Source organism: Monomorium pharaonis, chromosome 1 (assembly GCF_013373865.1).
Source record: "Monomorium pharaonis isolate MP-MQ-018 chromosome 1, ASM1337386v2, whole genome shotgun sequence".
In the NCBI taxonomy this organism is placed as follows: Eukaryota; Metazoa; Arthropoda; class Insecta; order Hymenoptera; family Formicidae; genus Monomorium; species Monomorium pharaonis.
The window spans coordinates 10,349,856-10,377,382 of NC_050467.1; the positions used below are offsets into that span (position 1 = coordinate 10,349,856).

Sequence of the window (27,527 nt, forward strand, 5' to 3'; positions counted from 1 at the left end):
GTTTAAAATTTTTGTTTTTTTATGTAAGAGGTGACAAGAAAAAAAGGAAAATTATGTTTGTCTGTAAATTGTTTATAGAGAGTACTTTCGGTTGTTGGTTGACTGCGTTTTTGTTTGAGGGATAAGTTTTATTATTGTTATAGTTTCCGATGGTCTCTTGTTTGATGAGTTTTTCAAGTTCCATCATTTCCCTTTTTTACATTAGGTACCGATCTAAGGCGTTGTTTGAGCATGGTCCACTAATAGAGATAACTGTTATTTTTTATTCCAAATTCAATAATCCTTAGATTCCAAAGGAATAGAATTATATCTGTTGTTTTTAAGAACTATTTACAGATGGAGAAACTCGTGTCTTTGTTTGGCTATACTTTTCAATTTATGTATTTATTGTTCTTTGAAAATAAAATTCCAAGTTATTGTTATATCTCATGAACTTGCCTGTGACGGTAGAACGATCCAATGCAAACATTTTTTGTCATTAACAACCGTCAGAGTATGATTTTTCTTAACTATTTTTCTTAGAAGGCTCAGCAACAGGGAAGAACTGCCGGATGTAACAACAGTATACATATTATATGACATATTCTATTTTTTGTTTTATTTGGTTTGGTATCATTAAACCATTATACATTGACTACCTATACAGTAATTTTCGCGTAACTTTTGACTTTTTTTTTACTGACAGTTTTGAATATTTTGTTTACGACAGATACGTCAGATACGACAGATACAGTCACATATACTTTATTATCAACGTCAAGATTTACAATATCCATGCTAACAAAGTCCAAATTGAGATCAAGAAATATAGAACCATTTATTGTTAAAACATCAATTGCAAACAAGAAAAAATTTGACATACCAATAGCTAAATTTATTTACGCCACAAACTCGGCCTTCAGACATGTGGGATACTCAGAGTTTATAAAATTAATAAACTTGTTGCATCCTGTCTATAAACCGCCTTTAAGACGTCAAATCGCAAATGAACTATTAAATGAAGTATTTGATTCAGAGTTGGCAAAAATAAAAGACTGTTTAAATGGAAAGAGTATATGTATGGCTCAGGATGAATAGAGTAACATTCACAATGATTCTATAGTGTGTATATCAGCGACAGATATCATTGACGAAAATGTGCATTTGTGCAATACTATTGATATCAAAGATAATAGCCATACCGCGGAGTACTTGCTAAATTTGGTAGTATTTTCAATCAAAAGTTGTCAAAAATATAGTTACAAAGTAAGAAGCTTTGTAATTGACAATACAGGAAATATGCGTAAAATGAGAGGACAATTAGTAACGTGTGAAGAACTTGGCATGCCTGATATTACTTATAGATGCTCCGCACATATATTAAGTCTTCTTGCGCACGACATTGAGATTCCAGGAATCAAAAGACACATAAAAAAAATTATGAAATACTTACACACATTTTGCTGCTGCTAAGTACAAAAAAAGAGGTGGAAAAACTTTAGTGATGCCAGATGTTCGATGGAATACCTTGGCCGATTGTCTGGAGTCATACATTAGTAACACATATTTTGTTTAAAGTTTGCACAGATAATCGAGTAGCAATTAGCTTGGATATTTCATCTAAAATTAACGATATGAATTTAAAAATCAAAATTATCAAAAATGATAAAACGACTCTCGCAATTTAAAGATTAACAAAGTATACAAAAAAGCAGGCTAATGAGAGTACTAGCGCGGTTATTGAGGCGCAAATATATTGATACAGATTTATAGTTATGTTTAATTCTTATAAAATTTGAACATTTTGACTCTACTTTGGAGTCCTCTTCAGCGACGTAATAAATCCGGTATCCATCTTGTCAAAAATACAGTAACACGCATCCTCAAGCTTGACGCCTGTGGGTCACTAAGGGATTGGCAGTTTATATTCTCTGTAATTGTCAATTATTCGCTCTACAGCAAGCTGAGATGCATGATGACGCTTCCAACATAAGAATATTTTATCGCAAAGGTATAAGATATAAAGTGATTGTTCGCGGAGATGAAAACATGTTATTCGTTCCACGATTAAATGTATGTCAAGGCGTCAAGCTTGAGGATGCGTGCTACTGTATTTTTGACGAGATGGATACCGGATTTATTACGTCGCTGAAGAGGACTTCAAAGTAGAGTTGAAACGTTCGAATTTTGTAAGAATTAAACATAACTGTAAATCTGTATCAATATATTTGCGCCTCAATAACCGCGCTAGTAGTCTCATTAGTCTGTTCTTTTGTATACTTTGTTAATCTTTAAAAATCAAACTAACGGATTATTTGAAAAAACTAAAAATAATTTCAGACGCTTTAGACAAAATTCAACGAAATTACTGTATTAATTGGTAACGCCACAAAAATTTGGATAGAAATAACAAATTATTTTAAACAGAACAATTTTTTGGAATCTGATCTTGATTGTGTTCGGCAGCGTTTCGAAATGGCAATGATGCCTGCACATTATTTAGCAAATTTGCTAGATCATCGATTTAGAGGACTTCAGTTAAGCCAGAAACAAATAGATGAAGCAATGGAATATGTCAATTCGTACCTTGCAGCTATGCCTGACGTAATGTCTTATCAAGCAAAAACTTCTCCGTTCAAAAATTATCTTTTTTCTAAGAAATTTATTAAAAATATTAAGCTAATAACATGGTAACTTGCGCTAAAAAATGTCAATATTGTAACTGACTTGGTAACACAACTCCATATAGCAATTGCTTCTTCTGCTGGCATAGAAAGACTGTTCTTAGTTTTTAGTTTACCCTGCTTAAAATGACAGATAGAAAATGATAAAAAATTTTAGTTATCATTTTCAATGGTGATTTTGAATCACATATTTCGTATTGCACTTGCGATATTTTACATAGACCGAGTCATATTTTATGTTATCATATCCATTACGAATAATGTTTCTTAATTAATCTTTTGCATCTCATATACTTTATAACATTTAATAATAATGGAAGTTGTTTTTCTATGAATTTAATAAGAATATATTATGATAAAATAAAAATTTTTATCATAAATGACATTTATTATCAATATGAATAAAAAAATGTATGTATATGCGAATCTATGGTATTTTATCTACGTGTATAGGCGACTCTATAATATTCTATTTAAGTGTGTATATTATGTAAACTTATTACGTGTGTATGCAGTTCAGTGGTATTCTATCTGCGTGTGTATTTACCTCTATCATATTCTATCTACGTGCATATGTAATTGTATCTATGTGTATATACGACTTTATGGTATTCTATCTAAGTATATAATTTTATGTAAACCTATCTACTTGTATATACAGCTCAGTGATATCTTATTTAGGTTGGCACCTCTATCATATTCTATCTACATGGACATGTAATCTACATGGAAATGTATTCTAATATGTGCGTATGTAATTGTATGTACTTACGAGTGTATGGGGACTCTATGGTATATTTTATCTACGTATATATGCGACTCTATGATATTTTATCTAAGTAAGTACTGAAAGCGACGGAAAAATTAGCGTTAGCTAGATTCGAACTCGGGATTTCTCGTTTTACAGGATAGCTCCCTTGCCAATAGACCACATGGTTCCAATTACTCTGATTTCTATTCTGCCCGCTTATAAGTCCCAAGATTAGAACCATGAGCCTCCATTTTCCCGACTTAAGTCTTTTCAACTGCAAATATCTTACAGTATATAATTCTATGTAAACTTATCTACGTGTACATGCGGTTCAATAGTATTTTATTTATGTGTGTACCTTTAATATATTCTATCTGCATGGGCACGTGTAACTCAATGGTATTCTATCTATATGCGTATGTAATTTTACTTATGAGTATGCGACTCTATGGTATTTTATCTACGTGTATATGCAACTATGGTATTTTATCTACATGTATATGCGATTCTATTCTATTTAAGTGTGTATATTATTCTATGTAAACTTATCTACTTGTATATGCGGTTCATTGACATCCTATCTGCGTGTGTAGGCATATTCTATCTATGTGGGTTGATAAATCAATGTTATTCTATCTATGTGCGTATGTAATTGTATCTACAAGTTTATTCGACTCTACAGTATTTTACCTATGTGTGCACGCGATTTTATAATATTCTATCTAAGTATGTATATAATTCTATGTAAAGAGCTATCTATGAGTGTATCCAATTAAGTAATATTCTATCTATGTATGTACGCACTTCTATCATATTCTATCTACATAAGCATGTAATGCGACTTTATGCTATTTTATCTATGCGTATATGCGATTTTATGGTATTCTATCTAAATATGTATATAATTCTATATGTGTGTGTGTGTAAACCTCTCTATGAGTTATCCAGTTGAATGATATCCTATTTATGTATGTATGCACTTCTATCATATTCTATTTACGTAGGCATGTAATTCAATGGTATTCTATCTATGTGTGTATGTTATAATTGTATATATGTGTGTATGTGATTCTATGATATTCTATCTAAGTACGTACATAATTCTATGTAAACACCTATCTATGAGTATCCAGTTGAGTGATATCCTATTTATGTTTGTATGCATTTTTATCATATTCTGTCTACGTGAGCATGTAATTCAATGACATTCTATTATATCATTGGTATTCAATGGTATTTGTGGCGACACAAACCATTAGTCACCACACCAAGCGCCTCACAGCCGCGCAACCCGGTCGACACTATAAGAAAAACCAAAACGCCTAACAGCCGCGCAACCCGGCTGACACAGTAAGAATTTCGACTGTAAGGGAACAAAAGTGCGCGCGGACGCCACCAGAGGCCATCTTATCTCAGGAGTAAGATGACGACTTCCAGGACTTATAAGGAGCACGAGAAGACGGACGACACACTTTTTGCGTATCCGCACTCGAGTTTTCTTTTTCTCATACAAAGACATTAGCCGTCTCTCGTATATAATAATAGCGAGCACGCTGGCCGCCAAGGAGCAGCCGTGGAACCCCGCAACCGCCGTATCTCACCACTGAGAAGGACCAGACCTCCGAGAGTACTATTGGCCGCCGACGATCCGCGGATTTGGCGCTACACCTCGCCCCGGTACCTGTTACCAGACCTATTGGAGAGCCTGGCGAAGGAGACCGCTACTAGACGTACCCAGACGGAGGAGGACACTACCTGGAAGAACCGGGCAACGCAGACCACCGCCCGACCGGCAACCAGGGACCACGGTACTCAGCACGAAGGCAGCAGCACTGAACAGACCGAGAAGCAAACGGGAAGCAGCCGACCCCGCCGACAGGACGCCCTCGCAGAGAGAAACGCGCCGCCAAGCGGAAGGAAAGACGCTCTTCCAAGAAAAGGAAAGCCGCCGACAACCAGGTTCCAGAAATAACGTCCATGCTATCCCTGGACGAGAACAACAACCTGAGTGGAGTACGGGTGACGAAGACTCACCCGTCGATAGCTTGGAGGCCGCGGCAGGCTTAAGATCCCATATACACAAACGGCTCTTGTCAGGGCCAACCAATAAAATACAAACATAAGACTCTGTAAAATGTACATAAAGAATAAACTATTTATTTGAGGGAAACCAGCGTACTTCTCTTCAACGCACCACATTCCTCTGCGCACAACTTAACTGCGAGCGAACAACACGCCTACAGTATTCTATCATAGAATTGCATATACACGTAGATAAAATACTATACAGGGTGTTCCAGATTAACCGGAGGAGCCGGCATGTACGTATTCCTCATGAAAAACTGAGTCGAAAATGTCAGTAGCAAAATCTTGAGGGATCATTAGTTTTCAAATGGTAAGCCTTTGAAACCTTCCAACCACAGGCCGTGAAGCTCGCGCTGTCAGGCGCGACGCAACTAAGCGGCCGGCTAGTCGCTTTGACGAGTATCGCTAAACGGTACCGAAATTTTAGAAAAATATTAAACTTTTAAACTTTTTAAACTTTTAATTGATGAGGCGCTTGCAACCATTACGCCTGAAATGATACAACGATCGAGAGAAAATTTGATTAGACGTGCTCAGCTTTGTATTGAAATGGGTGGTGGCCATTTCGAACACCTACTCTAAAAGTTTCTAAAATATTATTCAAAATGTAATTTGTAATAATAATACTTATTATTTACTTACGTCGATGCCTTCACAGTATTACTTCCTTTTCCTCTTATATCATAATTCGGAATTTCGTTCATTTCATTTCCTAAATATGAAATATTTATTTACATCAAATGCGAATTTCAAATGTAAATGTTTTTTAATACTGTTTGTGACAGAACTTTTTGAAAAAAAGTTTTGGAAATGTTGTCGACTGATGTTTTTAATATTATTTGATTAAATAATTTAATTAATATTGATTTTATTTATTAATTTATTTATACATAAAACGTATTTCAGAAACACATAATTTTTATTGATATAAATGGCGTTTTATCGAATTTACAATTGATATTACTTTTTGTCAATTATATTGGACTCGATTTAAGAATATAGCAACAAATATTAATAGAAATTTCACAGATTTATACTCGTTCGGTACCGTTTAGCGATACTCGTCAAAGCGACTAGCCGGCCGCTTAGTTGCGCCGCGCCTGACAGCGCGAGCTTCACGGCCTGTGGTTGGAAGGTTTCAAAGGCTTACCATTTGAAAACTAATGATCCCTCAAAATTTTGCTACTGACATTTTCGACTCAGTTTTTCATGAGGAATACGTACATGCCGGCTCCTCCGGTTAATCTGGAACACCCTGTAGAATCGCATATACATGTAGATAAAATACCATAGAGTCGCATAGGCTTGTAAGTACACTTACTTACGCACATAGATAGAATATCATTGAGTTACATGCCCACGTAGATAGAATATAATAGAGGTACGTACATAGAGTCGCATACATATGTAGATAAATTTACATAGAATTACATAATTTAACATGAATAGAATATCATAAAATGGCATACACATATAGTTACATACAATCGCATACACATATAGTTACATACAATCGCATACACATATACATAGTTACATACATAAGTATATAGAAAACTCTACTCTAGAGTTATAGAAGCACCATAAATAGAATACCATACACAAAGGAACAGCGCGCGCGCGCGCGCGCGCACACACACACACACACACACACACACATACACACAAAATGTATCATAAATTCGAATATACACATAAATAGAATAAATAGAATTATCCTTACATATAGAATAACATAAAACTACAAACAGATATAAATAAAATTAGATAGAGTATATGTAATCGATACATGATAAGATGTTATTAAAAGTGGTATGTTATTTATACAATTAAATAAGATTCAACATGATAGTATTATATTTAGAAATGTTATTTTTTTATTTACAATATTATAAATTGTAAATATAGGAAAGCATTAATTTCTGAAGTATAGAAACGGATAAAACATGATATGATTTATAATGAAATGAAAATTTTTATTAGTTTGACTATGATACAAATTGATTGCATTAAAGTATATTTTTATGACAGAGTATTATTAACAGTTTCACATGATACAGAGAGAGAAACAATAAAATACATAAAAATTTTACATTAAATTTGATTAATTATGAGAATTAAGATTTTTTAGAAATTTTGACATGGATCATAATAAACTTATTTGTATAGAATGTTACAGAACAACTTTTAATAAAATTTCTATAAAAACATTAATTGACATAAACTTTTCTATATTCAGCATTATTGAAAAGATAATGTTATAAGATATTATTAAATTACATTAAAAGTCTAATTAGTAACGTCTAATTAGTGTATTATACGTCATATTAATTACCATAGAAATTCTATCTGATTGAATAAGATCTAGTCATAATTTATCTGTCATTTTAAGCGGGAGCGTCCCAGAGGCGCACAGTAATAAACGGACACAGCAGGCTGAGTGAAACGGACACAGTAACAAACGGACACAGACCAAACGGACACAGTAATAAACGGACACAGTCACAAACGGACACAGTAACAAACGAACACAGACCAAATGCGCACAGAGCGAAACGGACACAGTGCGAAACGGACACAGTGCGAAACGGACACAGACCAAATGCGCACACTGCACATGCGCACGGACCAAATGCATACACGGAAAGTCGCACACCCATGTGATGCAGTGAATGCTTTGCATGCACACACACACACACACACACACACACGGGGGGGTGTCCCTACAAGTGGCCCTGACAAGGGCCGTTTGTAAAAAAAGTCTTTAGGCCTTAGGCCTCCACCGTATTGGCGGTTTGGTTATTGTAACCCGGTACGCTGGCTCCTCGTTGTTGTTGCAGTCGGTCTCGTTCTTGGACGGCGTAGCTGCAGTCTCCTCGACACGATGTCTTTTTGCCCGGGATGGTCTCTCCTTAGATAGTCTCCGTTGTTTGGCCTTCTTCCGTTTCGGTTTGCCGGCCCGACTACTGCGGTTGGTCTGCGTTCCGCACGTGGCAGTGGCTCCAAGGTCCGTCTGTGTCGCTCGATCTCTCCTGCGGCAGTCTGTGGTGTCCGTCTGCGTGGCGATACTGCAGCTGTCCCTGGCGAGGTTCTCCAGTAAGTCCGGCAGCTGGTACCGTGGGGAGGTGTACCTCCAGATCCTCAGATCTCCTTCGGCCAGCAATACACGAGGTGGCCGCGTGTTCCGGACTGGTGACAATGTGAGCGCCTGGAGTCTCCACTGCAGCGTCTTGGCTTCTTCCAGAGTAGTCGCCGTGGTATCTGCACTGGCGGTAAAGCGTAGTGCTTTCCGCTCGTAAAATGACTGTCTGCTTCAGAGCGCAAAGAGTGACTCTCCGGTTCACCGCTGCTTCTTATAAAGGCTGGTAACTGTCACTTTACTCCTGAGTAAGGAGGGCCTCTAGTGGTAAACGCGCGTAACGCGTTTTTGGAAAATAGGATCTCGAATTTCTTACTGTGCCTCTGTGGCAGCCTACTGTCAAGGGGCGCGTGGTCCTATTTTGCTAATAACGTATTGTGGTGTCGTACTGTCAGGGGCGTTTAGCCCTGACTCGCCACAGAATAATAGAAAAAGCTACTATTGTTTATTAATACATATAGAACTACTGGCTTTTTCGCCCGCACTTCGCGCGGGCTTACTCACACACACATTTATAAGTCTATATGTCTGTATGTCCGCAGATCAAAAATACTTGCACGAATATACAGGGTGTTTCAGAAATGAAGACAGTAACCTTTTGAAAAAAAATTCTTTTTTGAAACAACCTGTGTATCGAAAAACTGCGTCCATGGCAGTTATCCCTGAAAAATTTGGAAAATTTTGAGACCAGTTTCAAGAGCATTGGACTACAAATGACGGAGTACTTCGCGAACATACAGATATACAGATTCGGCGCGCGGGCTCCTTTTTTGCGAGACTAGAGTGAAATGCGTTTATGCATTTCCGGTTAGAATACCGTCCATCCGGGTTGTGTGGGACTCCCAAGGCCCATCGATCGCATCACGCCTGTTGCCCGTCCGGATTTTCCTACCAAACTCTGCAGCGTGTGGCTGCCTTAGGCTCTTTCAATGTAATTTCTTCTTCAATCAATGATTATTCTTTCTGCTAAACCAGTGCTCGGAATTAGTTGCACATTTCGCCTCGATTCCTGAGGCACCGCCTGCTATGCCCCCACTACCGCTCTAGGCTCGACGGCCGAGCCGCCGATCGCGCGCGTGGCCTTGTGTCTCAGGAGCGTCCTGCGATAGATATGCCTGGATCCATTCGCGTGATTAAAATTTTTCTTGCGCTGTAAATAATTTTTTTATTTTTACACACAATTAAAGTTATTAATATTATTTTTACGTCTATAAACATATTTGTATGTACATATAATGACAATAATATAATATAATGTAATAATTGTAATTTTGTCAATAGCTTTCCACATCACCCAAGAGGTACTATTGTTGACGCGTTTTTTTTTAAGTGGTTTCCCCTATAGGCCTATTCCACTAAACGATACAAAATATGTGACTTGGCAGGAAAATTGAACTCGAAATGTATTAATTTTCATTTGATCTTCTGGGTCGTTTGCACGATTCTACAAGGGATGGTATATCCACAGATAATTTCGAAGAACTAGTTCGCATCAATGAGGATAATGATGCATCGCTTAAAGATGAACGTTTCTCTGTTTTTATATTTTTCATTTTAGAAAATGAGCATTCGCATAAATATGTGGACCCAAACATGGAGAAAATTCGAAGACCAAAGTTTCGGAGACGTGGATAACACGATGCATCTAAAATTTTGAAGAACTCAACTCCCTTTTCTAACCGTGCTTTCAAAGAGAGATCATGTTGCAAATCGCAAAGTTCTGCCTGAAAGTCTAGGCTTTGTTTCTCGATTTGCACAGTGAGAGGATTCTCAAAAAGAATTAAATCATTTCTTAGCGTTTCGAAGTCATTGAAACGCCTATCAAATTGATTTATTAGAGAATCGATTATATTTATATATTTTTTAAAATTACAATCTGTGCCGTATTCTTCGAAGAGAATCTGGCAGGACGGAAAAAAGTGAAGAATATTGCTTTCTAATTGATTTTTAAATAATTCTAATTTTCTACGAAAAGAATCGACATGACTAACTAATTGAGGAATTACTCGATTGGTCTTTTGCAGCTTTAAATTAAGAATATTTAAATGATTTGTCATGTCAGTTATGAGAGCAAGCTCGCAAAGCGAGTTTACATCCTCGAAAAAAGATTTGAATTCTTCATATTTTGCAGCAAAATTTTCTTGCAAGAAAAGGAAGATCTCTTTTCTTATTGCAAAGAATTTTTCTAAGCATCTTCCTGCGCTGAGCCACCGAACTTCACAATATAGAGGTACATCTGTGTACGTTGCGTTATGTTCCTGGAGAAATTGCTGAAACTTTCTATGACTAAGAAATTTTTGACCACCTTTGATAGTATTGATAATTTTTGTCACGGTTTGCATTGCCGTGGATAGTTTCACAACTTTCCCACATAACGCTTCTTGATGAATTACGCAATGAATGACAGGGAACTTTAAACCTCGCTGCTTTATTTGACCGAATAATCCATTCTTTGCGCCAATCATTGCTTTTGCGCCATCGGTAACGATAGCTGAACATTTTACAAAATTAGTATCAAACTTTTTTAAAGTTTGATCAACGGCTTTGAAAATATCTAAGCCTGTTGTTCTTGAATGCAATGGAACGAAATCTAATAGCTCCTCGACATGTGAAAAATCGTTTTGCACGATTCGAACAAAAATGCTCAATTGACTTACATGTCGATTATCGGTGCTTTCGTCTAGGCACAATGAAAAAAAGGAACAAGATGTTAAGAGAGATTTTAGTTTATTTTCTAAAGATGAAGCAATATCACTTATTCGGGATTGTACTGTTTTGTCACTTAAAGAAATGCTAGCAGCTTCTTCAAGAGTCAATGAATTTCCAAATGACTCTACTGCTGTGATGAGGCATTCCTTTATAAATTTTCCCTTGCAGAACGGCTTGGAATTTTTTGCGATTAAATTTGAAATCGCATAAGAGGCTTTAAGAGCTTTAACTGAAGGTGTAACATTTTCGATATTCGAACTACAACCTTCTTGATAAATCAATTTTAATCCTTCGATTAAATTAAATTTCTCCTCGTCCACATACTTCGAGTACTCGTGCGAATGCTTAATCTTATAATGCCTAAGCAGGACATATTTTTTAACAATACTGGGTTTATACCCACAGAGAAGACAGATGATTTTATTATCGATACACGTGAAAAAGCTTTCTTCCCATACCTTGTCAAAATGTTGGTCGTATCTCTGCTCGCTATCCATTTTTTAAAGAAGATCTAGGATAGGACTTTTCACTCACAATGACAAAACAGCAGTAAATCTCAAACTTTAGAACCTAACACGAGACCCTGATCAAGCACGCGGCACGACTCGGCTGGCCGTTAGGAGACAGCGTAGGAGAGATAAAACAATTGCCTGTCAATACGCGGTAGGAGTACGCGCCTAAAACAAACCCGCGAAATTAGAAGGATACATAAACGTCTTGTGTTTAAGTCTGATTCACGGAAGTCTGATTTACAAATTTTTCTGCTGTTTTGTAACTGGGAGTGAAAAATCCTACTCTAAATCTTCTTTAAAAAATTGATAGCGAGCAGAGATACGACCAACATTTCGACAAGGTATGGGAAAAAAGCTTTTTTTCATGTGTATTGATAATAAAATCATCTGTCTTCTATGTGGATATAAACCCAATATTTTAAAAAATACGCCCTGTTTAGGCATTATAAGATTAAGCATTCGCACAAGTACTTGAAGTATGTAGACGAGGAGAAGTTTAATTTAATCAAAGGATTCAAATTGATTTATTAAGAAGGTGTAGTTCGAATATCGAATGCTACACCTTCAGTACAAGCTCTTAAAGCCTCATATGCAATTTCAAATTTAATCGCAAAAAATTTCAAGTCATCTTACAAGGAAAAATTTGTAAAGAAATGCCTCATCGCAGCAGTAGTCATTTAGAAATTCATCGACTCTTGAAGAAACTGCTAGCATTCCCTTAAGTGAAAAATCATTAATATTATTAAAAGTGGTTAAAAATTTCTCAGTCATAAAAAACAATTCTTTTTCAGCAACTTCTTCAAGAACATAATGTAACGTACTTTGCAATAAGAAAAGAGATCTTTCTTTTCTTGCAAGAAAATTTTGCTGCAAAATATGAAGTTAAATCTTTTTTTGAGAATGTAAACTCGCTTTGCAAGCTTGCTCTCATAACTGACATGACAAACCATTTAAATATTCTTAATTTAAAGCTGCAAAAGACCGATCAAATAATTTCTCAATTAGTTAGTCATGTCAATTTATTTCGCAGAAAGTTACAATTATTCAAAAGTCAATTAAAAACAATATTCTTCACTTTTTTCCGTCCTGCCAGATTCTCTTCGAAAAATATGGCACAGAATGTAATTTTAAAAAGTATATAAATATAATTGATTCTCTAATAAATCAATTTGATACGCGTTTCAATGAACGCTTCGAAACGCTAAGAAATGATTTATTTCTTTTTGAGAATCCTCTCACTGTGCAAATCGAAAAATAAAGCCTAGAATTTCAGGCAGAATTTGCGATTTGCGACATAATCTTTCTTTGAAAGCACGGTTAGAAGAGACAGTTGAGTTCTTCAAAATTTTAGATGCATCGTGTTGTCCACGTCTCCGAAACTTTCATCTTTGAATTTTTTCCATGTTAATAAAAAATATAAATACAGAAAAACGTTCGTCTTTCACAGAAAAGCGATACATCATTATCCTCGTTGATATGAACTAATTCTTCTAAATTATCTGTGGATATACTATTCCTTGTAGAATCGCAAACGACCCAAAAGATCAAATAAAAATTAATACGTTTCGAGTACAATTTTCTTGCCAAGTCACATAATTTATTATCGTTCTTATTATCATTTAGTTAAATAGGCATAAGACATAAGGGAAACCACTTTAAAAAAAACGCGTCAACAATAGTACCTCTTGGGTGATGTGGAAAGCTATTGACAAAATTACAATTATTACATTATATTATATTATTGTCATTATATGTACATACAAATATGTTTATAGACGTAAAAATAATATTAATAACTTTAATTGTGTGTAAAAATAAAAAAATTATTCACAGCGCAAGAAAAATTTTAATCACGCGAATGGATCCAGGCATATCTATCGCAGGACGCTCCTGAGACACAAGGCCACGCGCGCGATCGGCGGCTCGGCCGTCGAGCCTAGAGCGGTAGTGGGGGCATAGCAGGCGGTGCCTCAGGAATCGAGGCGAAATGTGCAACTAATTCCGAGCACTGTGCTAAACATTTCAATTTTTAAATCCTTTTTCTAGGTTGAATCTTTGTTTTAAGAAAAATTTCTAATTTTAATTGATATAACGATATCATTATAAATGTTTTAAAATTACAAATTGAATATTATATTAATTTTTTTTCTTTTTAAAAAGACATTAGTCATGTTGTTAAAAATTACCTTAATTTGTATTTAAAAAACAATAAATATATAAGCACGTTTAAGCCCGCGCAAAGCGCGGGCGAAAAGGCTAGCACTTTTCTCAAAAACTATATTTATTTCTTAAGTAAATTTAATTAATAATAATATAGCGTGCCCTAACACAGTTCTCTTTTACAACGAAATAAATTAGTCAATTTGTGTCGTTTCTGCTACACAATATCGCCATTTAACCTTTCTATTTTTAACAATCAATGCCTGTCATCTAATTTGATTTAATGTGAAACCATCAATATTTTAAATACAACATAATGACTGTCGAATCGAACACACACACACACACACACACACAAGCACAGAGACAAATTTCTCTCTTTTACTCTAAATCTATTACTCACTCATTTTCTCTCTCTCTCTCGCTCTCTCTCTCTCTCTCTCTCTCTCTCCCTCTTTCTAAGTTAATTAATTAATTTATTTTTTAAATAATAATTCTTTATTTTAAACTTAAAGCTTTCACGGCCATTGACGTTGCTTCCAATAGAAAGGGCTTCCAGATACATGCCGCGGTCTGGTACAGCGTTGCGCCGACGTTTCGCAAACGTTGCAGTTTGCATCATCAGGGCTAGGAGCTCCGATACTGAGCTCTCTTGAAATGTAATCGTCCTTATATACCCTTTGTCCTGGTGGTAGGGATGGGAGTGAGGGGAAGGGGCGGAGTTGTTCGTTTAATAATAGCACAGTTTATCAGTCTACTATTAGTCAACTGTTGGCCAATCTTAATACAATATTGGCTTATTATTTGCCAATTAATATGTGTTGTTCGGAAATATTTTTAATTGATCAATTAAAAAAAAAAACGTCGCGAAACGTCGGCGCAACGCTATACCAGGACGCGGCATGTATCCGGAAGCTCTTTCTATTGAAAGCAATGTCAATGGCCGTGAAAGCTTTAAGTCTAAAGCTTTAAGTTTAAAGCTAAAATAAAAAGCCTCCACGGAGAGGCTATCCTAGGGTCGATTAATCATTTACTGAATTCAGGAAGTCTTTGCACCTACAACTGTGCTCATTAGCACTTCTAAAACGGTGTAACCATCAACTAAAATGCTTTCGACGAAAAAACCCCGTGCCATTTTCAAACCAGACGAAAGGCATTCTTCGACAAGCATTGTTGAAGTTAGTTAAAGAGAGAATTTCAGCAAATAAAAAAGATCTAGCTCAGACTTCTCGAAAACTATTTGAATTACATATTTCTCTCTCCAACTCTTTGGATTCGTGGCAAACATTAGATCGAATAACGAACAAGCCAATCGTTCCGCTGAGACAAGAAGATGGAAACAAAAAAGTAAATATGACAAAATCAGTCCTCAAGTCTAAACTCCAGTTTCCACACATACAGTAAAGAATCTTAGCAGTCAAACTCTATCTGCATCTGAAGTTTCTGTCCTTTTCAAAGGACTTAATTTTGCAGTCACCCCTACTAGCATCTCTAGGGAAGAAATCATCAGCCAAATTGAAACGGCTATTTTTCACCTCTCTCCTGAAGAAAGCAACGACATTAGAAGACGGACGGCCAATATCCTCCACAAGGCAAAACTCCCCAGCCAAAATATAAGCAGAGAAGAACGCTTAGCACTCAGAAATCTGAAACAAAATAAAAATATTTTGATTCTACCAGCAAACAAAGTGAACACCACGGTGGTTATGGATAAGGAAGACAATAAAATCAAGGCCATGCTTTCGGATCACAAAGTTTATCAAAAACTTAAACGCAACTCAATTTCCACTATAGAGAAGAAAACAATCTCTCTTCTTAAAAATGCAGATTTTTATCCTAAAATTCTTCGAAATTTAATTCCCAGAGTATCTTCGGCTCTTATTCTTTACGACCTTTCTAAGATTCATCCAAAGAATCAGTGCTATTACACCCCATTGTTAGCAACATAGTCCAGGACACTTTGAACATTATCAGGAAATCCGACAGAGTTTCCACGAACCTCCTTCCTTTAACAGAACACTGTTTAACGTCAACTTACTTTCAGTTCCAAGGATAATTCTTTGAACAAGCTTCTGGAGCAGCAATGGACTCTCCCATCTTACCCATTATCGCAAATATCTTTATGGAACATTTTGAAAATCAAATTCTAAAAAACGCACCTTTCAAACCATCTATATGGTTTTGATATGTTGATGACACTTTTGTGATTTGGAGCCATGGCAGCGATACCCTTTCTCAATTTCTTGCCTTTCTCAACTCTCAGTATCCTAACATTCAGTTTATAATGGAAGTAGAACAAAACAAATTCCTTTTCTAGATGTGTTAATTAGAAGAAACGGAGATGGTACTTTAAGCCATCAGGTCTATCGAAAACCAACACACAGAGATCGATATCTTCATGCCACCTCTCACCATCATCCTTCGTAAAAGAATTCAGTTATTAGTTCACTGGTATATAGAGCTTTTAAAATTTCTGAACCAACTTCTTTGAATGGGGAATTAGAACATAATCAAGTTCTTAATCAAGTTCTAATAAAAAATGGATATAGTAGTAGAAACATCAGTCAAACAGTCCAAAGATTGAAGAACAAAATTTCCAGTCTCAACAACACCGGGACGCCGAATAAAGAGAAAGAAAAAGAAAAAGAAGTGAACAAGATGGTTTTCCTTCCGTATCTTCAAGTTATGACAGAACGCACCAGCAAAATTTTGAGTAGACACAATATGAAAGTGATCTTCAAACCACAAAGGAAGATTTTCTAGTTACTTTCTAATCCGAAGGTGTATACAATACGAATCACCAGGTGTATACAAAATCCCCTGCTCTTGCGGAAAAGTGTACATAGGAGAAACTGAGAGGAAGATTAGTACATGAATCAAAGAACATCAACGGTTTACCAAATACGGCCACTTTTTTCATTCAGCCTTAGTCGAACACTAGATGGAGACTGGACACTCCGTGCAATACGAAAAAGCTACAATGCTAGCTTCTTCTCAAGGTTACTTTGCCAGGATACATTGTAAAAGTCTAGAAATTTTGAAACATCTCGATAACTTTAACCATGATAAATGTTATCAGACAAGCCCGATTTGGCACACTGTCCTCCCGGTTTTTTAATTGATCAATAAAAAACATTTCCGAACAGTACGTATTAATTGGCAAATAGTAACCCAATATTGTATTAAGATTGGCCAACAGTTGATCAATAGTAGGCCAATAAATTGTGCTACTATTGGACGAACTGCACCCCCTTCCCTCACCCCCATCCCTACCACCAGGGGTGTATAAGGACGATTACAATCTAAGAGAGCTCAGTATCGGAGCTCCTAGCCCTGACGATGCAAACTGGAACGTTTGCGAAACGTCGGCTCAACGCTGTATCAGAATGCGGTATGTATTCGGAAGCCTTTTCTATTGGAAACAATAATTCAACAATTATGTTTCTCAATAATTTTTTCAGTTTATTTATTTATTTTTTAAATATTTATTTAATAATTATGTTTAACAATAAAGATCTAGATAAATTTAGATATAGTATAAAAAACTATTCATGAATTATTTTAATTTCTTATTCTTCTTACTCTTTAATTCATCGTTTTCTTTTCGCTTTCTCAATTCAATACCTTTTTTGCATCTTTCGATCTTTATTAATTTTTTCCACCTCTTGTTTTTCATAATCCATTTGTATTTTAATTAATAAATCATCGTAACCATCCTCGAACTCTAATATTGTGTATATTAATTTTTTAAAAAGATGAAACCATAAATTTAATTAATCATAAATAAATTTTTTATTAGCCAAACATTGTAAGGCAACTTTAATGCATCTTTATTTATAAATATACATTAAACTTCGTAATAATTTACCTTTTGAAAAATCCTCAATTGGTCTTTCTCGCTATTCATTTATTCCAAACTCATCAGATTGTTCTGTTATTTTTACATTGGATCTATGCTGTGCACTTATTCCAATTTCGTCAGTTAGTCTGTTATTTTTGGATCTATAATGTATTTTAAATAAGTACATTAAAATAAGTAATAATTTACCTTTATTAAAATCCACATTTTGTTTTTCTTGCTATCCACTTAAAACATTCTACTTTTCTTTAGTATTTAAAACATCCATTCCGCTGTCAAATCGAGTTAATACATTGAATTCTAAACTAACACGCAAGAACTGAAACTAACTTCTTATATAAATATTCATTTATTCATTTATATTATCGTATTAATAACTCATTTCATAATTAAGTCAATGTCGCACAGGTCGCGTGTAGATGAATACATAACTGCCATCGCATTTTTTTATAAACAGGGTGTTTCAAAAAAGATGGGCATTGCGTAACAAAGTTATGAGAATGGCTGCCATTGCTACGCATTTTCCATAAAGCAGATGTTTCCAAAAAGAAGGGCATTGCGTCACAAAAGTGTTTCACAAAAGAAGAGCGCCTCTATGCAAATTTTACAGAAAATTGCTGCCAAAGATTTAGGGATTTTTAAAATTAAGAGTTTTTCATAAATTTTGGGCGTTTTATTTTTTAAAGAACCTGTATAAATTTGCAAACCAGTTGCAAATGACGGATTAATATGCGTTTCTATAAAAAAGGACTTATGTTTGTCTAAATGACCGCGATGTACTCCGCCGTTTGTGGGCCGATCGACATGCTACTAGTCTAAAAATTTTCAAATTTTGACGGAAAGGGCTGCCATGTAATCGGAATTTTGAAATACAGGGAGTTTCAAAAAAGAAAGGCCGGCCTTTTTTAAAACAACTTATATATGAAAAATTCGAACCGATGGCATCCATCTCCATTAAAAATTGAAAAAAATTGAGACCAGTTGAAAATGATTCGGACGACAAATGACGGAATAATCCGCGGACAAACATACAAACGTCCGGTTGACCACGAACAATTCTATCATTTGTTGTTGGATCCTGATGCAACTGGCCTCAAAATTTTCAAAATTTAACAGGAAAGACTGCCATGGTTTCGGATTATCTATATACAAGGTTTTTCAAAAAAGAGAGGCCGATCATTTTTGAAACAACCTTATATAGCGAAAATTCGAACCGATGGCCGCCAAATCCGTTCACCCACGCTACCGCGAGGGCACTCTCCGTACGCGGAGCGCGTGCGTCACCATCATGCGATCTCCCGTCCACTGATACTCACGGTGTTGTAACGATAAGGTCGCGGATCAAATAAACACCGCTAATTAATTAATCAAAGTGAGAGGTTATTAATCACCTAACCTATTCGGAAGTAAGCAGTGCTGCAACGTGCGCAGCGTCTCATAAAGGAGCTACAAGTTGTAATAAGAAAAGGCTCTAACAAGTTTGGTCCTTCAAGCCGGATACGCCGGCGGCAGTCGATTACGCAAGCAACAGAACACGAGGATAATCTAAGACGCGATCAGGCACCGTGTGCGCATTCAGCGCACAATCGCATCCACAATACTATTGGGACTTGCTGCGGACACTCGCAGACAAGTATCTCACAAGCAACAACGCCACTAGCATCCCAACAAGGAGCGTGGGCGCAACGGCGCCATATTGCAACATATTAAGCACGACACTCACTACGAGGTACAAGGGCAAGGCGTCGGCATACCAAGGACGAGACGTAGGCATACCGAACACGAGACATCGGCACCATTGACCACGAGGACGTCGCTAACGGACACTGAGCGAAACAATTGTTTACGGTTACATAGCCATAATTACGTTAGCGATAACACGAAAACGTTACGTTATTCGCATAAATATTCTCGACATGGTATCAATTCATACAATAACTAATATTATCAATACAATTTTGATAGACTAGCAAAATGAATCTAGACACATTAAAAATTAAGCGAAGAACATTGAAGGCTTCCAGCACACGTATAAAGGGTTACGTTCTTGCGGTGAGGGATAAACCCGAAATAACCGACTAAATAATCGAGCAAGTAAAAGTTCGTAAGGACAGATTAGAAGGTTTCTGGCACGAATACGATGAAATTCAAACACAAATCGAATTACTGGAACCGGATGATGAGGATCGCGAGGCCTTTGAAGCGGCTTACATCGAGTTAAAGGCACGGATGCAACAATTATTACAAAATACAAGCTCGAGGCGAGATTCTTAATTAAATGCAGCAGCCTCCAATGTTAACACTCACCAACAAGACCATAACGACTCACACGTACGACTTCCCAAATTAAATCTACCAGTCTTTTCGGGAAAATATCAAGAATGGACTTTGTTTACACAAATGTTTCAATTCATAATTATAAGCAATTCGAGATTAACGAACGTAGAGAAATTTCAATACTTAAGGGCTTCCTTATCCGGCGATGCAGCTGATGCAATCGAATCATTGGAACCATCTGAAGAAAACTTCCAAGTAGCATGGAATCTATTAGAGAATCATTACGATAAGTTACGCGTAATTGTACAAGCGCACATTCAATTAATCTTAGAGATTCCTGCTATAAAAAAAGAAAATTATATGGAATTGCGACAATTATTCAACGCGACGACAAAAAATATTAACGCATTAAAGGCGCTCAAAAGACCCGTAGATAGTTGGAATGATTTGATTGTGCACATTTTAGCAAACATGCTCGATCCGGTAACATTTCGCGACTGGAAAAATACCCTAACAGGTTATGAGTTGCCACTTCGGCTAACTGGTAGAGTTTTTAATCAAACGCTAGAGTCAATAATCAATAAAGAAAAAGCGGTCGCGGCATATGGCAAATCAAACCAATTAAATCCGCGTAAATCAGCTATTAGTTACATCGCGTCGATAACCTTTGTTTGTGCGTGCGTAGGGTAAACGCGATCGCACGGAGGGAACGCCGGGATCCGTCCCGATAGAGACGCGAAGTGAGTGATAAGGAATGCGGTAGGTTCACGGGAAATGATAGGATGAAAAAGGGGGCGATGATGTCTCTCACACTTAATATTTATTTAAACAACGTACATTCAAAGCGAGGGGCAAACCGTATCTTTTACAAGGTCTCGGATATCTTGATACGTCCCGATATTACGCTGCCTGTAATCGACGCGGAAATCTTGAAGACCCTCTAGATCGAGGCTCTCGCGAATCCGGAAATCTTGCGCGCGATCCGACGGAGATCTTGTGCACGAGGCAAAAGGCCGTTCGCGGGAAAGATACGGTCACCTGCGCACGGACGTAATACACTCACAACATTCACGCGAATACAAAACTGAAGAATTAATCAACGTTGGTTGACGGGAGAAATAATTTACTCACACGATCACGGCGCGAATGATAGGGAAGAAGCGGAAGTGAATCCCTGCAGCTAGGATCGGCGGAAGACGGGAAAGATCTGCTGGACGATCTAATGTCGGTGCCGGGCTGCGAGAGACTGGCGAATTTTGCATCGTAAAACAATTACGATCGGAGGCGAGAAAAGGGGGCAGTAGGGAACGGATCTCGAGACTTATTTGGGCATTGATTTGGACGTACCCTTTTTTGGGCTTGTTTATTTGTATAGTTACCACGATGCATAGTTACCTACGATGCGAGCAAACGAAAATCGCGCGCGTGAGGAGCTAGTGACAGCGCCGCGCGACAAGGTGCATCGAAGAAATGAACTACAAGGAGCTCGATGGCTGTCAAGAGCTCTCACTACTCGCGGATAAAACAGCAAATAAAAAGGGAATGTTAAAATTCTAAAGTAACTGTTATAGTCTCGAACAACCTTCAAATGTAGTTATTGCAATGGAGAGCATCTAATCTACTTCTGTCAATCATTTGCAAAATTGCCAGCAGGTCAACGAGTTTCTGAAGTAAAAAAGCGAAAATTATGCACAAATTGCCTCAAGTCAAAATCCCATCGAGCGGCGCATTACACATCCAGCAGTTGCAAGTCGTGTGGATTGAAACATAATACTGTAGCGTTTTCCGCGCCGCGCACTCGCTCACGCTTGCACAGCACACGCTCGCGCACTCCCGAGCACTCGCCCGCGCACGAAATAAGGCAACTCGTTTTGTTTAAGAAAGTGGTTTATTAAAAGCACAAGAAAACGGTAACTCTCGGCTTGACAGCTCAAAAACCAAGAACCAAAACAAAACAAACAAACAACTTCAAAACAAAGTGACATCCGTCAGCTGACGAGGGAAATCGATATATTGATTTTTCTGAATAAAGCTCGCGTTCACACACGCGAGCTCGCACGTAACAATACATTGCTTCATTTGGATAAGCGAAACAACGAGGACACTGCAACTGAGTAAATATAAACCACACAAGATTCAAAGGACCCATCGACAGTTCATCGACAGTGGTAACGCATAACATAAATACATCTGATGATAATTACGTACTGTTATCGACCGCATTGGTTGATGCTTTTGATAATAATAACAGTAAATTGCCCTGCAGAGTATTACTTGACAGCGGATCGCAGGCCAACCTGATCACGCGAGAATTAGTGTCAAAATTGCAATTGCATACCAAGGATCACAATATGTCCATTATTGGAATCAATCAAGTAACGACAAGCTCAACTAAGATTGCACTAATCAAGATCAAATCTCGCTACAATAATTTTCAAACCGTCATTCAATGCTTAGTAACGAATAGAATAACAGATTCAATTCCACGATTCCGTATAAAAAAGGAAACGTTAAATATTCCCAAAAACATACAAACAGGTTCAAATTCTAATAGGCGCGGACTTGTTATGGAAACTAGTGTGCATAGGACAAATTAGACCATCGCTCAAGGGCTCTACCATCCAAAAAACACAATTAGGATGGATATTCTCGGGAGGACTCAGCAACAACGTGAAATCTCCCTCCGTAAATGTCATGTTAAGACCTGAACATTCTAACGCAAATATTGAGAATGCATTAACAAGGTTAGAGACTCGAAAACGAATTCACAAACAAGAATTACATGTCACCCGTTGAAAATAGATGTGAAGAGCATTTCTTACGCACAGTCAAGCTGAACTAGGAGGACCATTTTATCGTTTTGTTGCCGATGAGGCTCGATGGGATGCGGCAGATTGGCGAATTACAGCAATCAGTATTGGCAAGATTCAATAAATTGGAAAAACGTTTCAAGTACAATAAACAACTAAAGGATGGCTATTTAAGTTTCATAAGAGAGTACATAGAGCTAAATCACATGCGAGCGGTAGAGGACTTAAAACAGAAGAGTCAAAAGTAAAATATGATTTGCCTCATCACGCCGTCTTCAAGGAAGCCAGCAGTACTACAAATTTGAGGGTAGTATTTGACGGATCTTGCAAATCGGATACCGGATTGTCATTCAACGACATTTGGATGGTAGGACCAGTCGTACAGCAAGACTTGACATCAATACTGCTAAAATTTTGCAAATTTCGATATGTTTTTACAGCAGATATTGTAAAAATGTATCGACAAATTTTGATTTACGACACTCAAACTTCATTGCAGCCTATTTTATGGAGGTTTAACGATGATGAATCCATTACCACCTACAAACTGATAACATTAACTTATGGACTTTTACCTTTATTGTATCTAGCCACGCGTTGCCTTAATTATCTAGCAGAAATTCATAACAACACTCTACCATTAGGAGCGGAGGTCTTACAGGATGATACATACATGGACGACGTCTTATCAAGAGATGATTAGAAAAAACGATCGAGAAAAGAGTTCAAGTGATCAACATTTTGAAATCAGCTCAGTTTCAGTCAAGCAAATGGTCGGCTAATAACCCTCGACTATTAAGCGGATTGTCGCAATCATCATTGCTGCTAAACAATATCACTATCGACAAAAATTCAGAATCTCGGATACTTGGAATGCAATGGAACCCTTCAATGGAAGATTGGCCCGAATTAGTCGTTCAATGCACCACCTTACCAGAACAAGTAGTGAGCAGTTTTGTAGTCAAGGTAGAATCGCCAATATTGGATGCCTTGATTACTAAATATTCCAAACTTCAAAAGTTAGTGCGAGTATTAGCGCATGTATTTAGATTCATTAATAATTAAGTAAACCGACATGCGAGAAAAAAGATACACTGTTAACGTCAAAAAAATATGAAGCTTCACTACATTTCTTATGTAAATTCGTGCAGCGACAGGAATTCGCTAGCAATATAGTTATCTTGAAAGGTCAAAATCTGTACCCACCAATAGTAAGTTATTGTCATTGAAACCTTTTCTCGACGAGGAAAGTATACTACAAGTAGGCGGACGTTTGAAAAACACAAATTTAGTATACGAATCAAGGCATCCTTAGGTTATGACCTAAGAGCCATGCAATTACGAAACTCATTATTCATAATGAACACGTCAAAAATATGCATGCAGGAGTTCAAATTACTCTTTACGCAGTTAGAAGTCAGTTCTGGCCTATAGCGGCGAAAACTACCGCTCGGGATATTGTAAGAAAATGTGCAGTATGTTGGAAGGCCAAGCCGTCTATATCTGAAATAATTATGAGTGATCTTCCCAGCCCGCGAGTTCAAATATCCAGACCGTTTACGCATTGTGGAGTTGATTTCGGAGGCCCATTCCTAACAAGAGAACATAAGAGACGTAATGCTAAGCTAATCAAGTTGTATATTTGTATTTTTGTTTGTTTTGCCACTAAAACCGTGCACATCGAGCTGGCTGCTGATTTGTCATCCAAATCCTTCTTAGGGGCTCTCAAGCAATTTATGGCAAGAAGGGGGAAGGTCTCTTGTATGTACTCCGACAATAGGACTAATTTTGTTGGAGCCGCTAAGGAGCTTAACGAATTGCACGATTTTTTTGTTAAAGAACAGATACAGCATAAGATAAACGAGTTCTTTGTTGAACATTGAATAGAATGGAAAAATATATCGCCTAATGCGCCCCATTTTGGAGGCCTATGGGAAGCCGCCATAAAATCGGCAAAATATCACATGAAAAGAATAATTGGGGACGCAGCATTAAATTATGATGAAATGTCAACCGTACTCGCTGAAATTGAGGCCATATTAAACTCTCGTCCCATTAATCAACTATTGAGCGATCTGAACCAGGGGCTGTAATCTCTTATGTATTTTTCGTGACCAGCGTTTGTTGCGCCACCGCTGTAAGCGCACCCGCCGAACCGAACTAAAATGCAATATGGCCGCTCTTTCCCCTTTCACCTCACTCCCCTTCCCATCCTTGACCCGTACGTACACACATGCACATACATACACATTCAAATTAATATTTAATAAATTTTTTGAACTTATTTATTTTATGGAACCATTACATGTTTTTATAATAGAATTACATTCTATGTGACAGAGCACCTTATTCTCTAAATCACGTTGTTTCTCCTCCAATACAATTTTCTTGCTTTCTTATGCTACAACATACTGGAAAGTAGTTTGCATTCAAGTGATTTGTCTTGACACCCATTAGCTTCGACAAACGATGACCAAAGTTCAACTGATTGTAGCCTCTTTCTTACGTTCATGTGGAATCAGCTGCTTCTTCGTAACTTAGGCTGCGTTTCGATATTCACTGCCAGTACTGAAAATCTATAGTTTACGTCACATATACTGTAGATTTTCAGTACTGACAATTAATATCGGAACGCAGCCTTAGCCTGTTGCAAGTTGCAAAGGAGCAGCTGATTCCACGTGGACGTAAGAGCCTACAATCAGTTGAACTTAGGTCATCGTTTGTCGAAGCTAAGTAATGTGATCACAGATTGCTTTTTCTTGGTTGTAGCTCCCTCATCTAACTCCTCTGACAGCATCTTTATTCTATATGGTGTCGAAGGCTGGTGTACACATTGGAACAGCTACTGGTGTCTAAAAAAAAAGTCTCTTTATACCATACCACAAATTAAATCGCAGCGAGACAAAAGCTGTTTCTGTAAGCGGAATTGCGATTACATACCATCAGTTTTAAATTATTCCGTTCGTAAGAAATAACCTCCTTCTTCGCTCGTAAGCTTTGCTTCACTTTACTTTGCTTGTTGAACGGAACTCATTACTACGGCCATGTTGATTTTAGACGGCCATATTGCATTTTAGTTCGGTTCGGCGGGTTCGCTTACAGCGGTGGCGCAACAAACGCTGGTCACGAAAAATACATAAGAGATTACAGCCCCTGATCTGAACGATATACGTCCACTAAGTCCCGGTCACTTCTTGATAGGAGACGCATTAAATAGTTCTACTCGTTCGGACATAACTGAAATCAAATTAAACCGTCTTTCTCGCTGGCAGAGGGTCGAGCAGTTAAGACAGCACTTTTGGCACAAATGGAGCATAGAATACCTTAATCAACTGCAGGGTAGATCTAAATGCAGGCTGAGTAAGGGCGAAGAGCCCAAGACTGGACAAGTGGTCTTAATTCAAAAACCCGGCTTGGCACCATTTCAATGGTTGCTAGATCGTATCGAAAGTATTAACAGAAGCGCCGATGGTGTCATTAGATCGGCGGTCGTCAGAACTAGCAATGGATTAATTGCCCTTAACCAAATTGTCTGTGTTACTTAACAATGTAACGCGGCAACAAGCGACAAGAGAACACATATATCTGTAATTTAGTTCATTAACTCATTTTATTTTATAATTGAAACCTGAGGTTTTCAAGGGCGGCGGTGTATTGTTATCAATAATTTTGGATTTTTAAAACTTGTATTCCCGCTCTTGACGCGCTATGCGAGCCGGTCTTGGCTGCGTTCTAGTTCACCCACGCTACCGCGAGGGCACTCTCCGTACGCGGAGCGCGCGTCACCATCATGCGGCCATTGATACTCACGGTGCTGTAACGATAAGGTCGCGGATCAAATAAACGCCGCTAATTAATTAATCAAAATGAGAGGTTATTAATCATCTAACCCATTCGGAAGTAAGCAGCGCTGCAACGTGCGCAGCGTTTCATAAAGGATACAAGTTGTAATAAGAAAAGGCTCTAACATTTATTATTTGCAATAGTTGCTAAAATGCAATTTGTTATGGTTTTTTTTTTTATAGTTTGTACCCAGATAGCCAAGCCTGCAGGAACAGATTTTGAGCAGAGCATGCTATCAATTTTTGACGACAGAATGGCAACAAATTTTATACAGAGTCTGTAATATTCAACGATGTCGGCAAATTGCTGTCAGAAATCAAGCAGAGCTTGCTAACATAATTTGACAACAGATTGGCAGCAGAAATCGAGCAAAACCTGCTGATATAACTGACAGCAGATTGGCAGCAGAAATCGAGCAGAGCCTGTTGACATAACCTGTAGGCAGATCGGCAGCAGAAATCGAACAGTATGTCCGTTACTTTATAATCTTAATTGCCATTTAAATGCCAATTTAAAACTTGCATTAATATGTTTCTATAGAAAAAAACGTAAGAAAAAAAGTTGTGGCAGTAGAAATTATTGAGAAATTAAATTATATCATTGTCTAATATTTTTGGCCAATCCTGTATACATACATATATTTCTAATATATTAGGGATCGTAAGGAAATAAAATTATTATTAATTGTCAATACATTTTTAATAAGAGTTTAATTGTTC

General features: G+C 37.2%; 2 protein-coding genes across 4 annotated transcripts in view; both read right to left on the bottom strand.

Moving 5' to 3' along the window:
- LOC105835075 (voltage-dependent calcium channel gamma-2 subunit) overlaps positions 1-27,527 on the bottom strand; it is a 281,672-nt gene that overhangs the window by 213,420 nt on the left and 40,725 nt on the right. Inside the window, exon 2 of one of the 3 annotated variants that reach the window (XM_036283189.1) lies at positions 15,555-15,665. The exons of the other annotated variants lie outside the window; for them this stretch is intronic. The gene's annotated coding sequence lies outside the window, so the exon portion shown is untranslated. The remainder of the gene's footprint in view (positions 1-15,554; positions 15,666-27,527) is intronic. 3 annotated transcript variants of the gene reach the window in all.
- LOC118644999 (general transcription factor II-I repeat domain-containing protein 2B-like) lies at positions 8,264-11,844 on the bottom strand. Its single transcript, XM_036285135.1, has 3 exons — positions 10,645-11,844; positions 10,319-10,407; positions 8,264-8,807 (listed from the first exon to the last, which is right to left on the bottom strand). The coding sequence occupies exons 1-3, from the start codon at positions 11,842-11,844 to the stop codon at positions 8,264-8,266; spliced, it is 1,833 nt and encodes a 610-aa protein (XP_036141028.1).